The 25,842-nt window shown below is 32.2% G+C and overlaps 2 protein-coding genes and 1 long non-coding RNA gene across 5 annotated transcripts; 2 read left to right on the forward strand and 1 right to left on the reverse strand.

Moving 5' to 3' along the window:
- The first annotated feature begins 347 nt into the window (after positions 1-347).
- Positions 348-2,653, forward strand: LOC114178914. The gene is made up of 3 exons (XM_028065061.1): positions 348-1,309; positions 1,396-1,568; positions 2,305-2,653. Exons 1-3 carry the CDS (start codon positions 827-829, stop codon positions 2,444-2,446), a joined length of 798 nt encoding a protein of 265 aa, XP_027920862.1. The 5' UTR covers positions 348-826; the 3' UTR covers positions 2,447-2,653.
- Positions 2,654-5,237: 2,584 nt separating this feature from the next.
- On the reverse strand, positions 5,238-7,231 carry LOC114179498 (equilibrative nucleotide transporter 8). The gene is made up of 2 exons (XM_028065855.1): positions 6,733-7,231; positions 5,238-6,176 (listed from the first exon to the last, which is right to left on the reverse strand). The coding sequence occupies exons 1-2, from the start codon at positions 7,229-7,231 to the stop codon at positions 5,479-5,481; spliced, it is 1,197 nt and encodes a 398-aa protein (XP_027921656.1). The 3' UTR covers positions 5,238-5,478.
- A 5,856-nt stretch (positions 7,232-13,087) lies between these two features.
- LOC114177932 lies at positions 13,088-19,110 on the forward strand. Of its 3 annotated transcripts, none has more exons than XR_003603245.1 (4): positions 13,088-13,365; positions 13,594-14,592; positions 14,863-15,043; positions 18,522-19,110. It is a non-coding gene; the product is annotated as an uncharacterized LOC114177932 (long non-coding RNA). The 3 variants fall into 3 exon arrangements; XR_003603246.1 differs by having other exon boundaries at positions 13,609-14,592; positions 18,499-19,110; XR_003603244.1 differs by having other exon boundaries at positions 13,089-13,365; positions 13,609-14,592.
- Positions 19,111-25,842: the final 6,732 nt, after the last annotated feature.

A 25,842-nucleotide genomic window follows, 5' to 3' on the forward strand; every position in this document is an offset into this window, starting at 1 on the left:
TTAATTGATACTTTGTTAAGAATCTATTGTGTGCAACTTGTATTATTGGAGTGTTTTTGTCGAAGATTTTTATTTTTTATTTTTAAGAAAAAGTATATCATGACCAAATTAGTCGATCACGATGCAAGTGGGTCATACAAAGAAAGTAAGATAATTATTGTACAGTCTCAATTGATAAAAATATATTTTATTTTAAAAAATTGAGAAATTTGACGGAGTTAATGAGTCTTAATAGGAGAAATATCAGATCAAATGATTAAAACTAGAAGGAAGCAAAAACAATTATAAAAAATATAAATATCTGACAATAGGAAAACATCACAACGCAACAAAGAAGGGTGAAATGACAAGAAAACCCTACTCCATAAAGCGGGACCCACAACAATCTCTCGCGGCGCGGCTGAACCAAGACTCGTAGCATAGATCCAAAGCAGAGGCCCCGACGAATGCGACCCCAACGTTTCCCAGCCTCACCGGTCACCCTTAAAAAATCTGCATCACTGCAAACACCCCACACCACACCTCGTCCCTTCGCACCATCCCCACCGTCCAAATCAGATCCAACGCCTCCAAATCCCGTCACGGGTCCCACTTCACGTGAAACCCCCGGCCTCATGTAAGGACCCCACTCCATAAAAATCAACGGCCCAGATCACTTATCACTTCCTTCTATAAAGCTCCGTCGCCATTCTCCTCCACCATCCTCACCTCTCTGACGCGCGAGTCAGCGAGTGTTCCACTTTCTTTTCTTCTCCGTCATCAACCAGGCTTTCTTGCTTTTCATTTGACCGTTTCAGAGAGGACGAGAACGACATTCCTTACACCCATGACAACAACCGCAATGCTTCTGCGAAGCTCGTCCACGCCGATTCTCAACTCCTGCATCCCAAACCCAAACCCCAACCCAAGCCTCAAGGATTCACCTCACGAACACGAAATCCTTCACCGGATCCCGCGGACGCGCTCCCTCACGTTGTCGGCGTCGTCTAGTTCGCTGTCGCCAGTTGACGCTTCCCCGAGCAGAATGACGCGGGCGCTGTCGGAGACGGATCTCTCCGCGCGCTCCAAAACGGCGTCGTTCGGCTCCGCTCTGTTTTCGTTTTCCGAGTCTGACGAACGAGAGAGTGCGTCTACTGAAGACGGCGGAAGTAGCGGCGGCGGCGGATGGGACAACGGTGACGGCGGAGGGTCGGGGTTTTGGGATTCGAATAACGGGAACGATAGCACGGACTTGTATTACCGAACGATGATCGAAGCTAATCCAGGGAACCCTCTGCTTCTTGGGAACTACGCGAGGTACTTGAAAGAGGTACGTGAGTTGACGAATATTTGAGTGGCTTGTATACTGTGTAAAGCGATCGATGAGAATATGTGTAGTTGTTTATTTGATGGCAGGTTCTTGGGGACTATGTGAAAGCAGAGGAGTACTGTGGGAGAGCGATATTGGCGAATCCAAATGATGGGAAGGTGCTGTCGATGTATGCAGATTTGATTTGGGAGAGCCATAAGGATGCTTCGCGTGCGGAGACTTATTTTGATCAAGCAGTTAAAGCTGCTCCTGATGACTGGTAACAATTATCAAATCTTCTCTTTCTTTTGTTCTTTTTTATGCTTGATTCACTGATATGATTCGTTAATAATATGTATGTACGTGTGTGGCATGTTTGTGGCTTCATATTATCGTGTATCAGTAGATGGACACGTATGGAACTTTTTTTTGTAGTAATTACGGACAAATTTCACTTGTTTAACATAGTGTTTGCATATTAAGGCTTGTTTGAAATTATACCTAAAATAAGTACCAGAAATTTGTAATTTATAATTCGTTTAAGTTTTTCTCATGCATATTATTGTTATGAAATAGTAATCATCTTAAAGTTACTTTTAAAGAAACTTATTTAAACAAGTACTGATTTTTATTATAATTTATTGTTAATTATATTTATAATCCAGTTACTAAAATATTACAAGTTTTTTAACTTTTACATATATGTAGTTTCTAATTGATTATTGATGGACTGTAAATAGTGCTTAGTGTTTAATTGAAGAAACTTATTTAGAATGAGATGATTGCATGGATTGAATATTACAAATAAGTATTACTTTCGTGAATTTTGTGAGGATAATAAAATTTCTGGCTGACGCGATTTTCCTATCAATAAAAACCGCTGGTATAGAAAAACAGCAATTTTTGGTTCAATAATTTGGAGAGGGATGGCCCCTAGATCAGAAATTAAGAATGTGTTTGTCGTAATATGATTAACTCGTTCTGTGAATTTATGAAACGCTTGCTTTGTTTTGTAGTTATGTTCTGGCATCCTATGCTCATTTTCTTTGGGATGCTGAGGAAGAAGAAGATGAAGTTGAAGAAGATTCCTGCGAAAAATCTGGCGGTTTCTTACATGGAGATGCTCCACCCCCTCCTCCTTTAGCTGCTGCTTCTTAAGGTTGTTTCCACTGGTGGCTGGCTTTCATATAATATAACTTTCTAACCTTTTGTTTATACGACCTTAACCTTCTAATGTTTTTGGCCGATGAGAACAGTCATAATGATAAATGGTTATTGTCCACCTTGTCATTAATGTAGATTGATGTAGCCATACAGGAGAATAAAAGATGGGGGGACATTATTCTCCTTTCTGTTTTGCATTTTGATTGATTTGTCAAATCTTGCCTTTACTTTTTAAAAAATTTCTTCGACAAAATTTATAATATTCCGGAGATAAATGAGTAGAGTCTGCAAAGCACGCAATTCAAGTGTTAAATCGTCTTTCTGAAAATAATTTCTGTTTTGGTTAAATAGAACTTGATACACGAGTTTAGTATTATTATTTTCATTTAAAGTTGTGCTGTTTTGGGAATTTGCGTTATTGCACACGACTTTAACTTTTTTATTTGATAGAGGTCGTCTATGATTTCATGACTGTCATTTTATTTTTGTTCTCTGCTGTTTTTGAATCAACTTGAGTACTTTTGTGGAAAGAAAAGTGACGAGAGTTTGGATTCGGTGTGGGCAAGGAAAGGCCTAGGTGATTTTTACTTGTTTTTTTTTATCCACCTTCATGTGTACGAGAAGAAAAGGTAAAAGTGAGGTCTGGGTTAACGAGATTATAAATTTGACATATGTAATTGTTGCAACTCAATAATAATAATAATAATAATAATATTATTATTATTATTAATAAAATTAAAATTAAAGAGAATAGTAATAATATAGTTTTACAAATTTTTAAATAAAATAAATGACTCGTTGTGGCAATGTCTTAAAGTTGAGTTAAGGTATTAGTGTGTGTTTAGTTTTCGGTTTTTGAGTTCAAATCTAAATTTATGTTGTATTGAAAGTCCGAATTGATGTTTGATAAATTTTTATTTTGTCTTGTTGAACTTCAAATGTGAATTGTATTTAAAGTAAAATTATAAATTTTTTCCTTTAAATGATATTTTTAATTTTATTCAACTAAATTTAATATTTTTAACTATAATTCAAACAACTAGTTGATTCATATTTTAATGTTGTTGAATCTCTCTACGATTTTTTTTAAAGACCTATCTCTGGTATTAGATTTTGTAAAGAGAATAAATTCTTCATTTTTAACAAATTAAAATTATATCGTTATAGTTTAATTTATGATTTTAAACTGAATTCGTGAATCGAAATACGGATCTAATAAAAAGGTTAAAAAATTTAATATAAAGAAATTGAGTTTGAGACTTTCAATTTGATTTTTTTTTCTGACTTTTTTTTTCTATTGGGCAAAATTAAAAGAAAGTGCACCGCTCTGGAAAAAAATCTGAAATCTTTCTCTTGTGGCACTATGTCCAAGAAAAATGCCGCTTGAACCGCATTTGGAGGTAGGTCACAGATTTTGGTTTTTATACAGCTGCCATTAGGCTGTTCCATCCAATCAACTCATACCAAGTCCAAAGACAAATTTTCGATTGATTTTGCTATTATATCTTCAATGTTATAATTGTAATTGATTTGGGTTTTGAATCTGGATATGTAATTTTGACTCAGAAACAATTTATACTTATATTTTAATCCTAGTAGTTTTCTAATTTTATATCTTATTATAAATTATCATGTTAACTCGAGAATAAGTTTTTTTCTTCTTCAATTTATTTTATTTTTTTCCTATTTTTTAGGTTTATTTTGTTATGATATTTCGAAATATAAACTATTTTTAAAAGTAAAGAATTATTATTATGCAGATGATAATGATAATGATGATTACGACTTAATATAAGATATACATTCACCTCAAAATAATTTACATCCATATATTGCAATAATAATGAAAAGAAAAAAAATATCCGCAAGTCTTCTGCATGAAAAAAGTGTCTCACGTCAAATATGATTTACTTGACTTGAGTTGCTACAAAAAATCGAAAAATCTGAATAAACTAGAATTACTTAATACTGATAGGTTAAAATTTAAAATTTCGAAACCCAATCTCCTCGTGCAAAACAAAATCCAGAGGTGTAATAGGTGGAATTTTGTGCTTATTACTAATGTTAATTAATGGAGCCTTCGTGGCTAGTGTTTTTGTTTTTGTGAAATTGCTGCTACAGACCCTTGCTATTCAGCCTTTAGAAGGTTTTGAGACAGTTCACAAATCTTACCAATGAGGGACATTTTTTTCCCCTTTTCTCTTTGATTGTCAAATCTTTCTCATCTGGCATGTTTGTATTATGTCCAACAATGGCGCTGGTTGTACAGTTTTGGAGTTATATTATTCACACGTGCGGATAGGTGGCATGATAGATTTTGATTTTTAGACAGCTGGCACAATGTCACGTAGGGACAAATCAAAATCCCCAGGTGTGTGCTATCATGTGCTTTTTTTTTTTTTTTTGTTAATGGAGCATTCCTTTCTCGTGTTTCATTTTGTCAAATTGCTGTGATAGATCCTAGATTGTTCGCAAGACAGCTGCAAAGTTTCGATTTCTGAAAATTGTTAGTTTAAGAGATTCTATATTATCTAGCGAGAAAATTAGTTTCTGGGTTGAATTAGGTCTAGTTTAGATTCTAAAATAAAATAATAGTTTGTCTTACTGGTTGTTCTTGTTCTTAGGTTTAGTATGCTACTTAGTACTTATTATGGAGTTGTTTGGTTACAGTTAATTTTAAAGTTTGAGTTAGGTTAGAATCAAAACTTGAATCAATTGAATTTGAAATGCCTAATTGTGGAAGAGGAAACTTGTTTGCATTTGTGTCGAGAAGATAATGCTTCTATTAATGCAGATCTTAGCTTCCATTCAGGCTATGGATTCTTACAATACATATCTAACCTACTATTTTCCTAATAATCTCGAGGTTTCTCATGTTCTGGCATGGTAAGATATGGCACTCACAACATTAGAGAACAAATAAAGAAACAACCTAGTGGTGGCAAGGTAACTATGGCTTTCTTGGCTCACGATTTACAACGAATGCCACTACCTTTTGCTCATTTTATTACAGCACAAGGAGACCTTCATAAGATCCAGAACCAGCCAAGAACTGAACCACCAACTAAGCCAAACCCGAGGAACCCTGTCATCACAATAGCAGAAAACTCTGCTTCTGACAAGGGCACCGTTTTGGGTGTTAGAATCATGAGGACACTAGTGAGGTATCCATTGCTAAATCCTAGCAGAAAAGTCAGAACCACCATAGGTACTTCTGTTTTCAGCCACTTTGGTCCATGAAGACAAATAACAAAGAGTGGATAGAATAGTAGCCTAGATGTGGCAGCCCATATAGCCCTTGTCATGGATTGAATAACATAGAAGGCAGTTAATGACTTCCCCATTAGATCAGCTAAATTGTAAACTGTTATCAGTAAAATAGGATACCAATCCCTTAGAAGCTTGGATTCAAGATCTTCAGCAATGAATCCTGGGAAAATAGATAGGGTCACTATGTAGATAATGAAAATTCCGAAAGCTGCTCCCTTGATTTTCCCTGCCACTGCCCAAAATTTTGTCCCTGGGCATAAGGTGCTCTCCTGATGAACGCTCTGACGGTACTGCTGCATCACTGGTAACTTGTGCTGCAAGTTGCTAAACACAATACAAAGTAGGAGAAAAATGGTGGCAACCATGAAGTACAAGTGAGCACTTATTTTGAGACCCTTGGGGGTTTGTGGAAGTGATGCCTTGGTTATTATCCTCAAGATTGAAATTATAATACCTGTCACCCAAAAAAAAAAAAATTATTTGGGTAAGTCCAAATTTTAACAGCACCTGGATATCAAACTAGCAGTTGAATTTTACTTCAAACATCAAATGAAAACTATAGCCCGACCAAGTACAACTTATTTAAGCGAGAACAGCAGCAGTATCAGTTACAGTTTCAAACCTCTGAAGTATTTAATATTTAAGAGACACTTGGTGTGGGTAATAGTATAGCTCTATTACCAGATGGATAGGATTACTTTATCGATTATAGATAAAAGAATATGCTAAATACGAAAAAAAGATCTTGTCACGCAGATACACTGCCCAGTTAAAAAACTAAGAAAACGAGACCAAGGAATCTACATTAGTTTTTCTCCCACCCTTTAAAAGCATGTATATCCTTACAAGAATAAAAGTACACATCAGGTATTGTTTAAAACTTCTATACTTCTAATAAACTGCTTCTTATGTTTCTAAGAATTTGTCAAAAATAGAAAAACATAATCTGCCAATGGGGAATGAAAGTGAATTGAACTTGGGGGGGAGCAAAGAATGAATTGTCTTGGTACCTGAAGAAGCAGTTCCAGCAAAAACTGCTTGCATATACTGTTTTGGGAGCTTCCCAGCTGACCCTATCAAGCTTCCACCTACCAAGCCATCTGCTAAACCACATATCACCACTGCTGCAACCGTCAAACCATAGGCACCACTCGGTCTGTCATTGAGCTTGGTGCTGCTTGAGGTCCAGTCTATGACTGGGGCTACCATAAGAGACATAACAAACATGGAGAACCCCAAGTTCATTCTCAACCTCAACGTTGTTTTGCTCCAACCTCCCCAACCGATCATCCCAAGGAGCACCACCACAGAAGAAATCATGTAAGCCACAGAGAAAACCCTCTCTATGTGTTTGGTGGGATAGAGGTAGGCAAAGTAATCCACTGCAGTGATCAAGGCATTCCAGGGAAGCAAGTTACCAGCACCAAGCAAGAAATGAATTATGTAAGCAACTCGATAGGTATCTTGTCTCTCACTTGGATCACTAGACACCAACTTAACAGCTTCCATCTTTTGTTTTTCTCACCTTGTGGACATTCGTGGTTGATACCTGATACTATACCAACTCAAGTGCTAAACTATGATGTTTGTTTGATTAGAGTGAGAGGATGAGAACTATATGAGGAAGTGGTGGTTGATATAGGCAGTGAGGTAGTTCTACTTATGCTAGAGCTAGTTTGGGAGGGACTAGTTGACAGCTTTGGTAGGCTTCATACGTATATATACGCAGAGAGGCAGGCAAAGGCACAAAGAGACGCACGCATTTGATTGATGGAGTTGGACATGGAATCGATATGCTTAATGTATGAATAAGAAAATTTGTGCTCTGTGGGGACAGCAACGAATGGGTGATATTAGATATACCTTTTGGTCATACGGTCACACATGGGTAAGCTGTCGTTGCAATCTCTGGTACTTGACCCTCAATTAACATAAATTGGATGCTTGATATTCATGATAATGATCCTTTTAGTAAAAGCCTTGTCTTTCTTGCTCCCGAGTTATCCATCCACAAGTTGCAAAAGATGTTCAGTTAAAAGCAGTGTAATAAGTCGATGATAATATGCCACCAACCAACGGTTGTGTTCACTCATAGTGAGAGTAGTCAATGAAATCATGGAGATAAAACTGACAAGGGGCTTGTCAAGCATGACATTTCACAAAAGAAAAGGGTCCCTTGAATCGTGTCACTCGGTTAATTGCTAGTTTACCTCAGCAGAATTTGATACTGTTTCAGAGAATTTATACAGTTCAGGTTAATCACCCCCAGCTTGACGTATGTCACTTAGCCGTTATTCCAGGCTTTTATCCTTTTTTCACATGGTGCTGGTTTCTTGAGGTCCATGTTACTCACAATCACCCTTAGATAAAGCACTTCCTCAACATACACTGAAAAAGAAAAGGGAGTTTAACATGAAGTGCTGTGTTACCTAAATCATCAAACAGTAACAGCCATCAATTTTTTTGGTTAATTGTATGAGTCATAGTATGTGGAGCTTTTCTTTATTTCATCTAGTCAGTGGAGGAGACAAACCAGTACTCGATGATAGTGATTGCCAAGAGACTTAAACCTAACGATGTGCAAATACAAACTGGATGGACACAATTTATCAACTATAAAAGCAGTAGCAATGTGCCCTCCATATTGCATTATCTAACATGAGTCAAGTTTAACCATTTTTTGAGTTTCCTTGTTTGACTTTAGTTTTTTCCAATACAACTTCAAATAAATTAAAAATGAAAGAGCAATCATTACGTGGTCATATTCCTTAAAAATAATGTGGCTTGGCTTAGACAATGATGTGTGTTTTGCACCTGTAGCAGAATCATCAGGTCCAGTGATCCATTATTCACCCAATTAGGGTCATAACTTGATTTCATGTTAGATGCTGAAATTTCTGTCATAATTGCGTCATCAACCTAAAATATTATAACTCGTTCTGCTTTCATATTATGTGCTTGGCCTAAAATAAAAACTTTCCACAACATTTCTTATACCAAAAAGTTTGGATAGCCAATCTCCCATGCTTAAGTAACCATCACGCTAAATAAATGGGGTCTCCCGCACTCACTGTGACTCTTTTCTTTGGGTTCAAATATGATTTCAACTTAAGTGTTTGTGGGAAAACGAATTCTCAGTATGAGAGGTATTTGGGTTTAGTGTCTAAATTACATCTCAAAACTGAACACAGGGAACAACACTTCTCTCTGACCACTAGTACTACTACCGAAACATGACAGTCCAAGTCAGAACTGTGACTAGATCCATGTGAAAGTGACTTATCAATACAGAATAATGGATTATTAACAAACGAGGCACAAGTTTATGGTAGTTGTAGAAAATGATTTGAAAACAAAAGAGAATGGAAGATATATACCATCTCCTTATGTTGGGGAACACAACCATGCGTGAGAATCACGTGATTCTAGGGCGTTTCCAGACACCAACCTCTTGTCTCTTAGTATCAAATTCTCATTGTAATGTCTTTCACATATAACTGATTAATTAATAAAGTAAGAAAAAGGTAAAGTAGAAAACATTGACGAGTCCACAAAGACGGAGCTTATAAATAATGGCTTGGAGCTTTACCATTATTGGATTGGAAGAGACCCAAACCCAACATTTTTGAAGTGCTAACTGCCAAATTTATGTTGATTGCAACAATAGATTGTATTATTGGATTGGTACTATAGGTGGTTTGGGTGAGAAAATGACAACATAAGTAACCATTCATGTATTTTCTATCAGTTTATTACTAAATATGGTTGAAAAGGAGAATGGGGCCTAAGAAACAGATAAAAAAAGTAATTTTCCCGACTGGGATTATGTTAGAGGGCAAAGCTTTTTAGCCCTTTGTCTCATGCGATGAACCATTTAAAACAGTGAAGTTGAAATGAGCTTTACCATGAAGATTTTTAGTGGCGTGATTTTAGGATGTCCGATGTGAGTCTGTGACTCTGACTTTGATTGGATTGACGTTGTTAGCATTTAGCAATAATGGTTGTTTGCTTCTTAGCCTTTTGCTGAAGTATTAGAAATGTCACCAAATATGCACAAAAGTAAATGAAGTCATTAGTAAACTTTGAAGGTAGAGATAGATATGCATAATAATCTAAGGATAAACATGTTGTTGGTGATTATTTTTAAGAACCATTTTGCAAGGAGGAATGAGTGCAGAAGGGAAAGTAACTTTGAGCCATGTTGTGAAAAGGAAGTTCCCCTTGTCCTTTTAAATCCCAATTATTCTTATCTCATAGTTACACACATATCTGCCAACACATCATTGGCCGGTGAATTAGAATATTCTTTGGTACAAATACATTATTGGTTGAGCCAAACTTAGAATGATGTCCCATGTTTGGAGTGAAGTCCTTTAAGCTCAAAAGAAGAAAGAGAAATCTGCGTGTACTAGAGAACGAGAGTAACCAACCACTTCTTACGAATCAATTGAGTTTGTGGTTTAACTTTGTGGATACCCACTAGTTCATCTGAAAAAAGGGTGTCATTTTGTCTCGCTTCTAAAATGTTCACTTCTGCATAATTTCTACAGTATAATAGCAAAATGCGAAGTTCTATTTGTGTATAGGAAAGTTTTGGGGTACCAAATTCAGCACCTTCTTCCTTAGTCAAATTAATTGCTACTAAAGCTAGCTTCCACCAACAAATAATTGACGTTCTCTGTCAACGCAGAATGTTTCAGCAACACACAGAATCTTTCTTGGTTTCCTTGGTTACTCATTCTGGTTTTTATGCAAACCCCTGTGCATTTTGGGTGGATGAAATTCGACACGTACTACAACAGCATTCTCTTCTACTTCTTGTTCTATTGGAACAAACATCACCTGGTAATCACCGCTCAGTTCATATCTTAATTTTTGTAAAATTCATTTGTTTAGATAACTGTGTTCAGATTATGTAAGTTGATGTACAGTAAATATATATATATATATATATATATATATATATATATATATATATATATATATATATATATATATATATATATATATATACATGTGCATGTTAGTTGATGTTATTTTTTTAAAGTAATAATAATAATGGAATTATTACAATTATTTAAGTTGTTTAAAAAATATTTTATAATCTCAGTTCATGTGATGTAGATAATTTTTTGTTTGTATGAAACAGTTCAATAAAATTATTTTTACTAGTCGAGTTTAAGTTAAAAAGTAATTCTATTAATTTATGCCTTAATATTCTTATTATCATATTTCAGATGAACGAGCTTTGCTTTGATGCCTATTTTTTTTTTTGAAAAAAATGATATTATTTTGTAGAATTTTAACTTTTAAAAAGATAAACAATAAATTTATATACGTGGTTCAATGTTTATCCTCCTTTGTAAATACATTCAATCGAAAAAAAATATGTCAGCAATATCTCATTTAGTTTCCAAGATTATACGTGTCGTGATCTGAGAAATTAAGATAGCGTTTTGTTTTGTCTTAAAAAAATTCTGAAAACTGCTTCCTCTTTTTCTTTCACTTTCATCTTATTCCTCCCCTTTTCTCGTGGCCCTGACTCAGCATAAGCATTGTGATTATGCTCTTTTAGAATTAAACGCAGTTCTCTTTACTTCAGAAAAAACAAACCTTGGAACCCACTCCAAAACTTTGGCTCATCATCATATCTTTCACCACTGCTCAAGCATTTTCCATTGAGAGCTAATGATTAATTTTTGAAATATGAAAATTCAGTTAAAATTTTAGGTTTTTAATAAATACTTTTCTATGCACTAAATCATGATTCATGACAAACTATTCATTCAAATTGGCTCCAACGTGCTAAGTTATAATGCATATATGAAAATAGATCAAGTTAATAAAGAAAGTTACTGCATGATTTAATTTTTAGATCAAGTTAATACATTATTTATTAAATTAGTAATTACTCTCTCTTTTATTTATTTATTTATTTTATTTCCAGGTTAATTTCAAGGTATTTTAGAGAATTGGTAAAAATTATTCTTTAGTTAATAAAGAATTATGGCAAGTATTCGGGTTGAGAATAAATTTTGTTAGAGAGAATATTATTTTTAAGGTATGTAAAATCCAAATCTTAAAATTTAATCTATAATAATCTAAATTTATATTGCTCTCAATCCATTTAAATCAATTTATCTAAAATCGAAATTCATGTTTTTGTATTTTAAATCAAATACACTTAATTAAGGAGCGAATATTGAACTGAATCGGTCTAAGACGAAAATCGAGTCCAATTGGTCTTGATATATGTTGGGATATATTTTTTTATATGATTTAGTTATAGTTATTGAGAGATTATGGTTATATATATATATATATATATATATATATATAAAAGTTATTTGTCATATATATATATATATATATATATATATATATATATATATATATATATGACATTGGTCTTATACATATAAGTTATTTGGCACAATTTTTACTCCAAAACCTTAAAACAATGATGTTATGAACATTTATTCTTATATAGTGTTTAACTTTGTCTATTATATCAAATGTGGAACTTTTGATTCACACTTGAATTATTTTCAACAATATAGACTAGTTTGTCAAAGCTGAAGTTCAAGTTGAGTCCATTCAAGCTAAAAATCGAGTTAAATAGATTCGGACAGAAAGGTTAAGTTGAGTTTTTCTAAGTTGAAGGTTGAAATATGTTTGACCAAATGAAGACAAGTTGGCCAAACATCCAAAATTAAAATCAATAGTTTTCATTTTATTTTAAGAATAATTGAGCTCAAATTGAATAAAAAGATAAATTTAAACTAAATTGGTTGGAGATAAATGAGTCAAAGTATTATGTACGTTTACAATATAGTTCTTAAACATGTATTTTTTTCTTTTTATATGTAATGAATTAAAATATGTCTTACTTTATTTAATCCATGTAATTAGTCAATATTAAGTATCGCAGTTAAAGTTTTTAAAATTAAAATTTGAAAAATTGTAAATAATTAAAATTAAGATAGATTGTCCGGAAAAAGTACAATACGCCAGAGTTATACATGGGTCATGGTTACTTACGTATTAGCCCATTAAGCTAAATATTATTTTTTTTATATAACTTGCAAAAAAATGGAAACCTGAATTTATAATATTTTTCATAAATTTCTTCTTGCACTCCCATAAATTATTGTCAAATTGTTGAATTTAAGATGTAAATCTTCTATTTTAAAATATATAATTTAAAATGTGTCTTTTATTTAATATTTTGGAATACAAATTTAAATTTTATAATTTAAAATATATTTATATTCTAAGTTATGTAATTAAAATATATTATATTTTAAATTATATATTTCAAAATATAAAAATTTATGTACCTAGGTAGGTTGAATTGGTGCAGGAAGAAATGACTAAATATGAAATACTTGGGTGCTGTTATGTTACCACTAACATAACATCTGTCTGTCAGAATCAATTTCTTCAATAGAAAAAAAAAATGGCGATGAGAAAATAATTCCTTGTTTCTTTTCCGCCGTAATATCTCATCGCCCGTCGAATCGGAAGGGAGAAGTGCAGGGGCATAACCGCCGCCAATAAATTCGACTATGGGTCCTCATTGCCTCTCTTCCTCCCACTCTTACCGCCTCTATTTCTGTTCTGCCGCCAGAAGATCAATACTGGTTAGGTCTCACTTCCATTATCAATTTGAATGTTCAATTTCAGAACTCTTAGTATTAATGTTTTAGTTGGTTCATGAATCGGCTGTTTTGTTTGTTTGTGTTATACTCTTGGCCTGTAATGAGAAGTGGGTATTTGATTAAACATCCTTACTAAGGAACAAACTCCTACTAATACCATACTATATTTTAACTTTTAAATGTTTTCTAATTTTACACTGATGATAACAGTTAGCGTTGAAACAGGGTTAGCCAATTGGTGCATCCCTTCATCACTAGTGGTTCTGCTCAACTAATTTGTGGTGTACTTATCAGCATCATGGTAGAGGTTTCCTTTTTGCTTGCTTTTCTTTTTGTATAACTTCTTTAGTTTCTGATTGAGGAATGCTAACACTTTCTATACTATTGGTTGAAATTTATAGGAAATTACAAATTTTGGTAGGTCTCACTTCTAAATCAGGTGAGAGGCTTGGTAAATGAGGTGGAGGGTGGGACTTACCAGAGTGTGTGGTTTCCGCTAAAGTTTAACCGATAGTAGATAGTTGCTAACGTTCCTCATTTTAATTAATTTTTCTGCATTATTTCCCTTCTCTATCATCACACACAGGATTTATATTAGTATCTCTTGTTGATTAAGAAACCGGACTGGACTAGTTCAACCGATGAAGTGGTTTACTAGATAGGTTTCAAGTCAATTCAACCCAAAATCCTAAAATCATCAACGAATCTGTGAGAATAGATCATAATGGAGAATGTTAAATTTTGAGTTCAATCTGAAATATTTATCTAGCCAGATTAAGGTCCAGTGCCCCTGGAATGAATTGTTATTGTTCAGCCTCTTGTGGACGACTTCTCATCTTCCAGGACATGAAATATGATCAGTTATTACTTTCAATCATGGTTTCACCAATAAATTGGGAATTAGTGGTAGTACCTTTTGATTTTTAAAACATTGGTATTTTTGTGGATGAAATGGAACTAGGTCATGAAATCTAACATTTTGACATGCTTCTTCGGCAACTGTTGGCTTATTGTCTTAATGTACATTATGATGGCACTGGCTAAACGTTGATGAGAGATATGGTGTTATGCCGTGGAGAACAAGCATGGTGAATGCACTGTTATCAGTTATTAGTATTCCTGGTTTAAGGAATGTTTTTACAACTGAGCAGTGAGCACATCCGGATGGCTCGGAACTTCAACTATATCTATAAGAAAACAATGTACTTGGTAAGTCTCCAAAATGCCCATGTTTATTTTCGCGACAATTGGCCATTTTGTTGGTTTTTTGGTCTTTCTAGCTACTAAAATACCAGAATTACCCCTGCCTATTGTGTCCACATGTGTCCATTTAATCGGTTTTTCTGTCATTTAGAGAGTTCCTTCCACTGCTGAAGGGAAATGTCGCGTTAGGACATGTTAGTGTTCTCAGAATTGTGCTTTTGTTGGTTTTATTAACTTTTCCTTTGTTTCTTTGTACTTGTGCTTGATCTGTTGCAGTGTTCTACTCATTCTTCTTGGTGCGGAGACTGTTGATGAATGACTGTGATGGACGCCCTTGAAATAGTATAGTAGAGGTTGCGTTTTGTATTGTTTTGTTTTGGTTTTAGTTGCTGTTTACATTTTTATTGCAGGATTTCTGCATCAAAGGCGAAGACAATGGTTGCTTGTGAGTGGGAAGGTATGATTTTAGGTTTTGGGATTTTGTTTCGTTCATTTTGGTATGCTTTAGGTATGTTTTTATGGTTGGTGTGTGTTGTTTGTTTATACCCCTGTAGTACCTTCTGCATTCTTCTTCTGCGTCTTCCTCTGCAAAGGTCAGTTATTAGGGTTCGTGGTTTTGTTTGATTATCTGGTGTGTGTTGATGTCTTTATGTGGATGTCTTACTTTTGTTTACAGGTTTATCTGTTACATAAAGTACATGCTTACCTTTGTGATTCTGAGAAGTTTTTGCAAATATGTATGTGTTGCTTATTTGTTGGCTTATTAAATTTTTGCAAAAAGATTATTCAAAGTAATTACAGAATAATTACTTTGAATAAAATTTTTGCAAAATTTTAGTAAACCAACAAATAAGCAACACAACATACCAATCAACATATCAATACAAAAATTTCCATCCTTGATATCCTTGACGCTTTTAAAGTTGTATACTTTGAAAGGTGTAGCGGGAGTAGATTGAAATTATTACAGTTGCACTAATAAACAATAATTTATAAGGATGCTGACATACACAATATTGCCCCTGATTATTTAAGATTTTGAAGTATTATCTCATCCTTAACCAACTTATCCTTCCACGATATTGCCTCTGATTATTTAAGGTTTTGAAGTTGTGCATGACATAGCTCTCACCCTTTACAACTTACCCTTCCACGTAGCTAAATCTTCCTTTTTAACCATAGCATCATACAATACATGTAGAATAATCAATACATTTGGATTAAGCGCAAAAAACTCAGTATATATTGTATATGCCTTATCATCCATTAGAGTCATCTCAATATGCTTACTGCAATCCCTATTCTCAACAAACCACGAATCATTGATTGATTCTAACACCAAGCTTCATTGTCTCCCTCTTACCATCAATATCTTTTATGATATCAAATTTCTTGGCCATGCTGTACAATATATAACAACTAAAAAAAATTCCAATAATTAAATTGCAATAATCTTTGAAATTCGATTGATTTTCAACTTCCATCATAGAAAAAAAAATCAATCAATGAAATCAACAACCAGAGTACACATGGACATAATTACTAAATTAACATACATAATAATATATACAATTAAGATTTGCTAGTGAAAATGAATATAACAATCAAGACATGCATATTAATGGATATTAATACCAAGTTAACCTAAACAGTAGATAGACTAAATTTGACAACCATACAACCATAATCTTGAACATAGCATAGACTAAATTTGATAACCATACAACCATAACCTTGAACATAGCATAACCTGCAGAGTAAATAAACTGCCACAGTAAAACATGAATACTCATAGAAAGCATATTGTGCAAACAAAATCCGAAAATATTGTACATGCATAACTAAGAAGACCAAATCATAACATCAAGTACTACAAAAAGAATTACCAAAACTTTTAACAACCCCAAATTGAAAACACGCTTTAAAAACCAAAAAGTTGAAGTAACATGCTGATAAGGACTTCAACACAAATACAAAGTATTTCCATACCAAACAGCGAAAAAAAAAAGAGTAAGAATTACCAAAAGTTATAACAATAACTGTACATATAACAAATTGAAAGCAACTACTTTAGTTAGCTTAAACAACAATAAAATAGAACCAAGACATGCACATAAAGAACAAAGCACCAATGCAAACTATTTCCTATAGCAAAATACTACAAAGTGAACTTGTATTAGATGACTATACTATATATGAAAGCATCTACTTAAGGTAAATCTAACAAGCGTAAAACAGAAGTAACACATGCACATAAAGACTTTAACACCAATGCACACTATTTCCCATACAAAAAGCTAAGCAGCGAACTTATATGACCACTATGACCAACACAATGACAAAAACTTTTAAGAATTACAAAGGTAGACATATACTTTAGGTAACAGTTAAAATCATACAAAAAAGTAAGACATGCACATAAAGATATCAACACACCCGATAATAAAAAAAACCCCAAAACATAAAAACTGGCCATGGCAAAGGAAAAAGCTGAAGAAGAATTCAGAAGGTCATGCAGGGCCATAAACAACACATACCAACGAAATTGGACATTTAAAAACGTAGCTAAAAAGAGAATTAAGACATGCACATAAAGAACAGAGCACCAATCCAAACTATTTCCCATAGCGAAACACTTCAAAATAAACTTATATTAGATGATTACAAAATGAAAAGCATATACTTCTGGTAAATTTAAAAAACATAAAACAAAAGTAACAAATGAATATGAAGATCTCAACACCAATGCAAACTATTTCCCATACATAAAAGGTAAGCAACGAACTTACATAACCACTACTACCAACACTAACAAAAGCTTTCCAGAAACACAAAGGTAAACATGTACTTTAGGTAACAATTAAAACCATAAAAAAAGTAAGACATGCATAAAAAGACATCAACACATGCTAGATAATCAAACAAAACCACAAACACTACAAACCGACCTTTGCAAAGGAAGAAGAATGCAGAAGGTCCTGCAGGGGTACTATAAACTAACAACACATACCAACCATAAAAACATACCTAAAACATACAAAAATGGACGAAACAAAACCCCAAAACTTAAAATCATACCTTTCAACTAACACTAAACGATTGTCTTCGTCTTTGATGAAGAAACCCTACAATGAAATATAAACACCAACTAAAATTAAAACAAAACAGTACGATACACCAACTAAAATTAAAACAAAACAGTACGATACGTAAGCTCTATTATACTATTTCAAAGACGTCTAATCACTGTCATTCATCAATAGTATTCGTGTCAAAAAGAATGAGAAGAACTCTGCAGCAGGTCAAATACAGGTATAGAGAAACAAATGAAAAGTCAATAAAAACAACAAAAGCACAATTCTGGGAACATGCGGCATTTCCCCTTCAACAGTGGGAGGCCCTCTATAAATGACAGAAAAACCAATTAAATGGACAATGTGGACACAATAGACAGGAATAATTATGGAATTTCATTAGCTAAAAAGACTAAAAACCCAACAAAATGGACAGTTGTCGCCAAAATAGACATGGGCATTTTGAAGACTTCTCTTCCCTAATACATTATTTTCTCATAGATATAAGTTGATTGTTATATAAATCGTTTCATTGTTGTTTATCACATTTCTGTTTATTTGTTGTCTTTGTTGAGCTAGAGCAATGTTGTTGGCTTCCTTTGCTTCTTTGTCTAATCAAATGCACTCACATCACATATAATATCTCTCCTAGTTTGCTACATCTTTTTTATTCAATTTATCAACCATTGGATGGTACAACCTTCTTCATTTATGTATTGTATATTTTAAAAGAGGATGGACTAATGGATTCCAAACGCATTGATACACCTATGGATCCCTTTGCTAAACTTCTACTTGAGAGATACAAGATATTAGTTGGTAAACTGAATTACCTCAGTCATCTTGGCATTTCTTTTGCAGTATGGTCAATCAATTTCTTAATCCTTAATTTGCAAGGCATTGGAATGCAGTCATTAACATTCTAAAGTACATTAAAATATCCTGGCAAATTGTTGGTTATATGGACACACTAGTCATACTTGAGTCACAGAATACTTAGATGCAGATTGGCAGACTCACCTATTGACGGGAGATGCACCTCCGGATATTGTGTCTTCATTCTTAACAACTTGATCTTCTCGAAAAGCAAGAACTAGAAAGCGGCAAAATCTAGTGCAAAAGAGAGTATAGAGTGATGACTTCTGCATCTTGTGAACTTAACTGACTCAAACAGTTGTTTGTCACTTCCTGCCACAAAAGATAATTTTCATTTGGAGACATTACTATTGGGTCTGTTAATTTCAATGATTAGTTAACAAATATCTTCTCTAAATTGTTGCAATGCCCTATGATTTATTATCTATGTAATAAACTTGGTGCATATGATTTATGTGCTTCAAGGGAAGTTTTAAATGTGTTAAACAATATTTTGTATATAGGCTTGGGTCCATCCCTATGTGATGACTTGTATGATAATATGTATATATGTTCCTTAGCTGCCCTAAAAAAATCATTAAGATTATCTGACGGATGTATGATATCATGTATTATGTTCCTTAGCTGCGCTAAAAAAGGCAATGAGATTATATCTCACGGATGCGTACCATTTCTCTCTACAATAATTTCTTGTATAATATTCTTCATCTTAAAGCCCTTTATGTTGGTGCACTCTTTTTTTGCATTTCTTTTCTTTGTTTTCTTAAAGCTCATATTTATTGATACGAGCTCTGTCTAATTTCCGATTTTTGTCAAAAGTGTCTTAAGTACTTGGTGTTGGATATTGTATCTAATTCTTCCCTCTTACGAAGGTTATATTGCCTTGCCAAGAAGTAATTTTTTTATTGGCTTAAATATACACTTGGTCTATTTTCGTTGTTTTTATTCAATTTGATCATCATTTTTGTTTTGTGTTAAATTAGGTCTTTATTTTCGTTAAATTTTGGTTAATTTAGTTTTTTTACTAACGATGTTTAAATAGTTAACCTTTTTGAACAATACATGTCACATGTTAGTCTGGTTTTTTTTATTTTTATTTTAAATTTTTAAATTTTTAAATCTTTTTTCATTTCTTTTATAAATTTTTAATTTTTTAAAATTTTTTTAATTTTATAAAAATTGCCCACGTTTTAAATCATAATTGTGCCATGTGTTAAATCATAATTTTGCCACATGTCAATGTTAGTGTCACATGTCAATTTATGGTTGTGTTATTTTTTGTGTTCAATTTAGTTTATATATTCGTTATTTTGTTCAATTTAGTTCCAATTTTTGTTAAAATGAATCAATTTTTCCTTTAAAATTGACACTAAATTTGATATCTTTTATAAAAATTATACCAATATTTTTTTTAAGTTGACATTTTTATTAATTATTTTTGAAATTCAATAATAAATTATTATATTTAACTCTAAATTGAATATAATTCTTATAATGAAAAGAGGTAAAAGTAATAAAAGGTTTATTTTTATAAGGTTTAATTATGCCTTTGGTCCCCATTTTGGAGTCAAAATCTTAAAATGGTACCCAAATTTTTAAAAGTCTCAAAATGGTCCCCTTTTTTGTTGAAACGTCTCACGTTTGCCCTTGCTGTTAAGTCAACGTTGACGCCGTTAGAGGGAGTGCCACGTGTCAGTTCCTCAATTTTTTGATTTTTTTATTAATTTTTTTTGAATTTTGAATTTTGAATTTTTATTTTTTATTTTGAATTTTTTTAAAAAAATTAAAAAAATTGCCACGTGTCAAGCTGTCATCGTGCCATGTGGCAGTGACAGTGACACGTGTCAGTATTACGCCACGTGTCATTTTCTTAGTCTCAATTTGGTCCCTTTATTTTAATTTGTCTCAATTTAGTCTCAATTTTTATAAAAATTAGCAATTTTGTCCCTCTCCAAATTGAAATCAAATTTAATTTCTGTATAAATGTACACAAATATTTCCATTAAAATTGATATTTCAAGTAAATATTTTTAACCAAATTAAGTTTATTTAATTAATATTTTACATTGAACTTTATTTAAAATGGTTTAAAAGTTGTTAATAGAAAATAATGTTAATAGAAAAAAATTCATAAATTACCTAGTTCATGTTACAATAAAACACATATAAATTTAAAATTTTAAAACAATTTTAAGTAAAGTTGAATGTGAAACATAATTTTAACTAAACTTAGCTATGTTAAAAATATATAATAAAAATATCAATTTGAATACAAATATCAAATTTAATAAAAATATTTGTATAACATTTATATAAAATTAAATTTTGTTTCAATTTAAAGGGGGACAAAATTGCTAATTTTTATAAAAATTGGGACTAAATTGAGACAAATTAAAATAAAGGGACCAAATTGAGACTAACAAAATGACACGTGGCGTAATACTGACACGTGTCACTGTCACTACCACGTGGCACGATGACAGCTTGACACGTGACAATTTTTTGATTTTTGTAAAAAAATTAATAAAAAAATTTAAAAAAAAAAATAATAATAAAAAAATTCAAAAAATCGAGGAACTGACACGTGGCACTTCCTCTAACGGCGTCAACCTTGACTTAACGGGAAGGGCAAACGTGAGACGTTTCAACAAAAAAGGGGACCATTTTGAGACTTTTAAAAATTTGGGTACCATTTTGAGATTTTGACTCCAAAATGGGGACCAAAGGTATAATTAAACCTTTTTATAACTTATAATCAAATTCGAGATACATAAAATTGTAAAAAAAGTAATAGACAACTCTCTAATTATTTGTTCTTTGTACCCAATTTATTTGTCTACCTGGTTTGGCCTAGTTTTTTTCTTCCACAGCTAGCCACAATTGTAACTTATAATCAAATTCGAGGTACATAAGTACATCCCATTAGATTATAATAAAAATATTGATTAGTAAATTTTAAGAAGTTGTACGAGAAGTAATACGCAGTTCTCCAATTATTTGTTCTTTGTGCCTCTTTTATTTGCCTGTCTAGTTTGACCTTTTCTATTTCAAGCCAACCACCTAGTGCAAGTTGATTTTTGTAACTTATAATCAAATTCGGGGTACATAGGGTATCTTTTTTCTTCAAACCAGCTACCTAGTGCAAGCAATAAAGGTTGATTTTTGTAACTTATATTCGGGGTATATAAAAGGTACATCCATTTTGATGATAAAAAAAGGTTAAACTACCTTTTTGGTCCCAATTTTTGTCAAGTTTTTTCAAATAAGTCCTAATTTTGGTTTTGTGTTCAAATAGGTCCCAATTTTTGTCAATTTTGTTAATTGGGTCCTTTTGCTAACACCGTTTAAATCATTAATGACCATGAACAGTGACTACCATGTGTCACTTTGTGGTTTTTTGAATTTCTTTTATTTTTTTTTTTGATTTTTTTTGATTTTTTTAAATTTTTTAAATTTTTTTTAAATGTACACGTGTCAATCCAGGAGTGTGTCACGTGTCACTTCGTGGTTTTTTTTATTTTTTTTATTTTTTTTTGAATTTTTTTTAAATGTCCACGTGTCAACCCAGTAGTGTGCCACGTGTCAAAGTCAATGTTCTAAATTCAATTTGGTCCCTATATTTGTTATTTTTGTTTAATTAGGTCCCAATTTTTGTTAACATTAACCAATTTGGTCCTTCTCCAAATTAAAACCAAATTTAATTTTTATATTAAAATTCACATTTTTATTAAATATTTTTATATAATATATTAAAATTCACATCATTATAACTTTGATATAAAAATTAAATTTGGTCACATCTTCGATAGGGACCAAATTGGTTAATATTAACAAAAATTGGGACCTAATTGAACAAAAATAACAAATATAGGGACCAAATTGAATATAGAATATTGACTTTGACACGTGGCATACTACTAGGTTGACACGTGGACATTTAAAAAAAATTCACAAAAAATAAAATAAAAAATTCATAAAAAAACCACGAAGTGACACATGGCACGCTCCTGGGTTGACACGTGTACATTTAAAAATATATTAAAAAAATTAAAAAAATAAAGATAAAAAAAAATCAAAATCAAAAAATAAAAAAAACCACGAAGTGACACGTGACAGTCAGTGTTCATGGCTGTTAATGATTTAAACGGTGTTAGCAAAAAAGGACTCAATTGATCAAAATTGACGAAAATTAGGACCTATTTGAACATAAAACCAAAATTAGGACTTGTTTGAAAAAACATGACGAAAATTGGGACCAAAAAGTTATTTTAACCATAAAAAAAAAAGATTAATTAGCAAATTTTAAAACAATGTACGAAAATTAATACGCAACTCCCCATTATTTGTTCTTTATGCCCCATTTATGTGCTTATCTGGTTTGACCTATTTTTTTCTTAAGTCAGCCACCTAGTGCAAGCAAAAAGGGTTGATTTTTGTAACTTATAATCAAATTCGAGGTAAATAAGAGGTACATCCCAATTGATGATAAAAAAGGATGGCTTAATAAATTTAGAAAAAAAATGTACGAAAAGTAATTTGCAGCTCTCTACTATTTGTAAATTATAAAATATTGTACGAAAAATAATATTAAGCTCCCCACTTATTTGTTTATTATGCCCATTTATTTGCCTATCTGATCTGACCTATTCTTCTTTTTCAAGCCACCTAGTGCAAAAAATAAGGGTTCATTTTTGTAACTTATAATCAAATTCGGGTTACATAAAATGTATATCCCATATGATAAAAAAAAGATTGATTTGTAAATTTTAAAATATTGTACGAAAAACAATACAAAGCTAAGCTCCTCACTTATTTGGTATTTGTGTCCCGTATATTTGCCTATTTAGTTTGGCCTATTTTTTTCTTCAAGCCAGCCACCTAGTGCAAGCAAAAAAGGTTGATTATTTTAACTTATAATCAAATTCGGGGTACATCAGAGGTACATCCCATATGATGATAAAAAACAGATTGATTTGTAAATTTTAAAATATTGTATGAAAAACTATATAAAGCTCCCCACTTTTTTGTTCTTTGTACCTTGTTTATTTTCCTATCAGCTTTGGTCTTTTTTTTTTCAAACAGCCACCTAGTGCAAGCAATAAGGGTTGATAGTTACATCCCATATGATGATAAAAAAAGATAGATTTGTAAATTTTAAAAATATTGTACGAAAAACAATACAAAGCTCCCCACTAATTTGTTCTTTGTGCCCTGTTTATTTACCTATCAGGTTTGTCTATTTTTTCCTTCAAGCCAGCCACCTTGTGCAAACAATAAGGTTGACTTTTGTAACTTATAATTAAATTCGGGCTACATAAGAGGTACATCCCATATGATGATAAAAAAAGACTGGTTTGTAAATTTTAAAATATTGTACGAAAAACAATACAAAGCTCCCCACCTATTTTTTCTTTGTGCCCATTTTACTAGCCTATCAGGTTTTAGTTAATTTTTTTCTTCAAGTCAGCCACCTAGTGCAAGCAAAAAGGGTTGCTTTTTGTAACTTATAATCAAATTCGAGGTAAATAAGAGGTACATCCCAATTGATGATAAAAAGATGGCTTAATAAATTTAGAAAAAAATGTACAAAAATAATTTGCAGCTCTCCATTTATTTGTTTATTATTCCCCACTTATTTGCCTATCTAGTTTGACCTTTTTTTTTTCAATCTAACAACCTAGTGCAAGTAATAAGGATTGATTTTTATAACTTATATTCAAATTCGAGTATATATAAGAGGTATCCATTTTGATGATAAAAAAAAAGATTGGTTAGTAAATTTTAAAAAAATGTACAAAAATTAATACACAACTCAGCACTTATTTGTTTATTATGCCCCACTTATTTGCCTATCTAGTTTGACTTTTTTTTTTCAAGCCATCCACATAGTGCAAACAATAATGGTTGATTTTTGTAACTTATAATCAAATTCGGGGTACATAAGAGGTACATCCCATATCAAGATAAAAAAAAGATTGATTTGTAAATTATAAAATATTGTACGAAATATAATATTAAGCTCCCCACTTATTTGTTTATTATGCCCATTTATTTGCCTATCTGATTTGACCTATTCTTCTTTTTCAAGCCACCTAGTGCAAGAAATAAGGGTTGATTTTTGTAACTTATAATCAAATTCGGGGTACATAAAACGTATATCCCATATCATAAAAAAAAGATTGATTTGTAAATTTTAAAATATTGTACGAAAAACAATACAAAGCTAAGCTCCTCACTTATTTGGTCTTTGTGTCCCGTATATTTGCCTATTTAGTTTGGCCTATTTTTTCCTTCAAGCCAGCCACCTTGTGCAAACAATAAGGTTGACTTTTGTAACTTATAATTAAATTCGGGCTACATAAGAGGTACATCTTATATGATGATAAAAACAGATTGGTTTGTAAATTTTAAAATATTGTACGAAAAAACAATACAAAGCTCCCCACCTATTTGTTCTTTGTGTCCCTTTTATTAGCCTTTCAGGTTTTAGTTATTTTTTTCTTCAAGCCAACCACCTAGTGCAAACAATAAGGGTGGGTTTTTAACTTATAATAAAATTTGAGGTATATAAGAGGTACATCCCATATGATATGATAAAGAAAAGATTGATTTGCAAATTTTAAAATATTGTACGAAAAACAATACAAAGCTCGCCACCAATTTGTTCTCTGTGCTCCTTTTACTAGCCTATCAGTTTTTACTTATTTTTTTCTTCAAGCCAGCCACTTAGTGCAAACAATAAGGGTTGGTTTTTAACTTATAATAAAATTTGAGGTACATCGCATATGATCATAAAAAAAAGATTGATTTGAAAATTTTAAAATATTGTACGAAAAACAATACAAAGCTCCCTAGCTATTTGTTCCTAGTGCCCCTTTTATTTGCATGTCACGTATGGCCGATTTTTTTCTTCAAGCCAGCCACCTGGTGTAGATAATAAGCGTTAATTTTTATAAATTATAATTAAATTCGGGCTACATAAGAGGTACATCCCATATGATGATAAAAAAAAGATTGATTTGTAAATTATAAAATGTTGTACAAAAAACAATACAAGGCTCCCTACCTATTTGTTCCTTGTGCCCCTTTTATTTGCATATCACGTTTGAGCTATTTTTTTCTTCAAGCCAGCCACGTAGTACAAGCAATAAGAGTTGATTTTTGTAATTTATAATCAAATTCGGGGTACATAAAAGGTACATCCCATACCATAATAAAAAAAGATTGATTTGTAAATTTTAAAATATTGTACAAAAAACAATACAAGGCTCCAAACTTATTAGGTTTTTTGTGCCCTGTTTATTTT

Source organism: Vigna unguiculata, chromosome 3 (assembly GCF_004118075.2).
Source record: "Vigna unguiculata cultivar IT97K-499-35 chromosome 3, ASM411807v1, whole genome shotgun sequence".
NCBI lineage: Eukaryota > Viridiplantae > Streptophyta > Magnoliopsida > Fabales > Fabaceae > Vigna > Vigna unguiculata.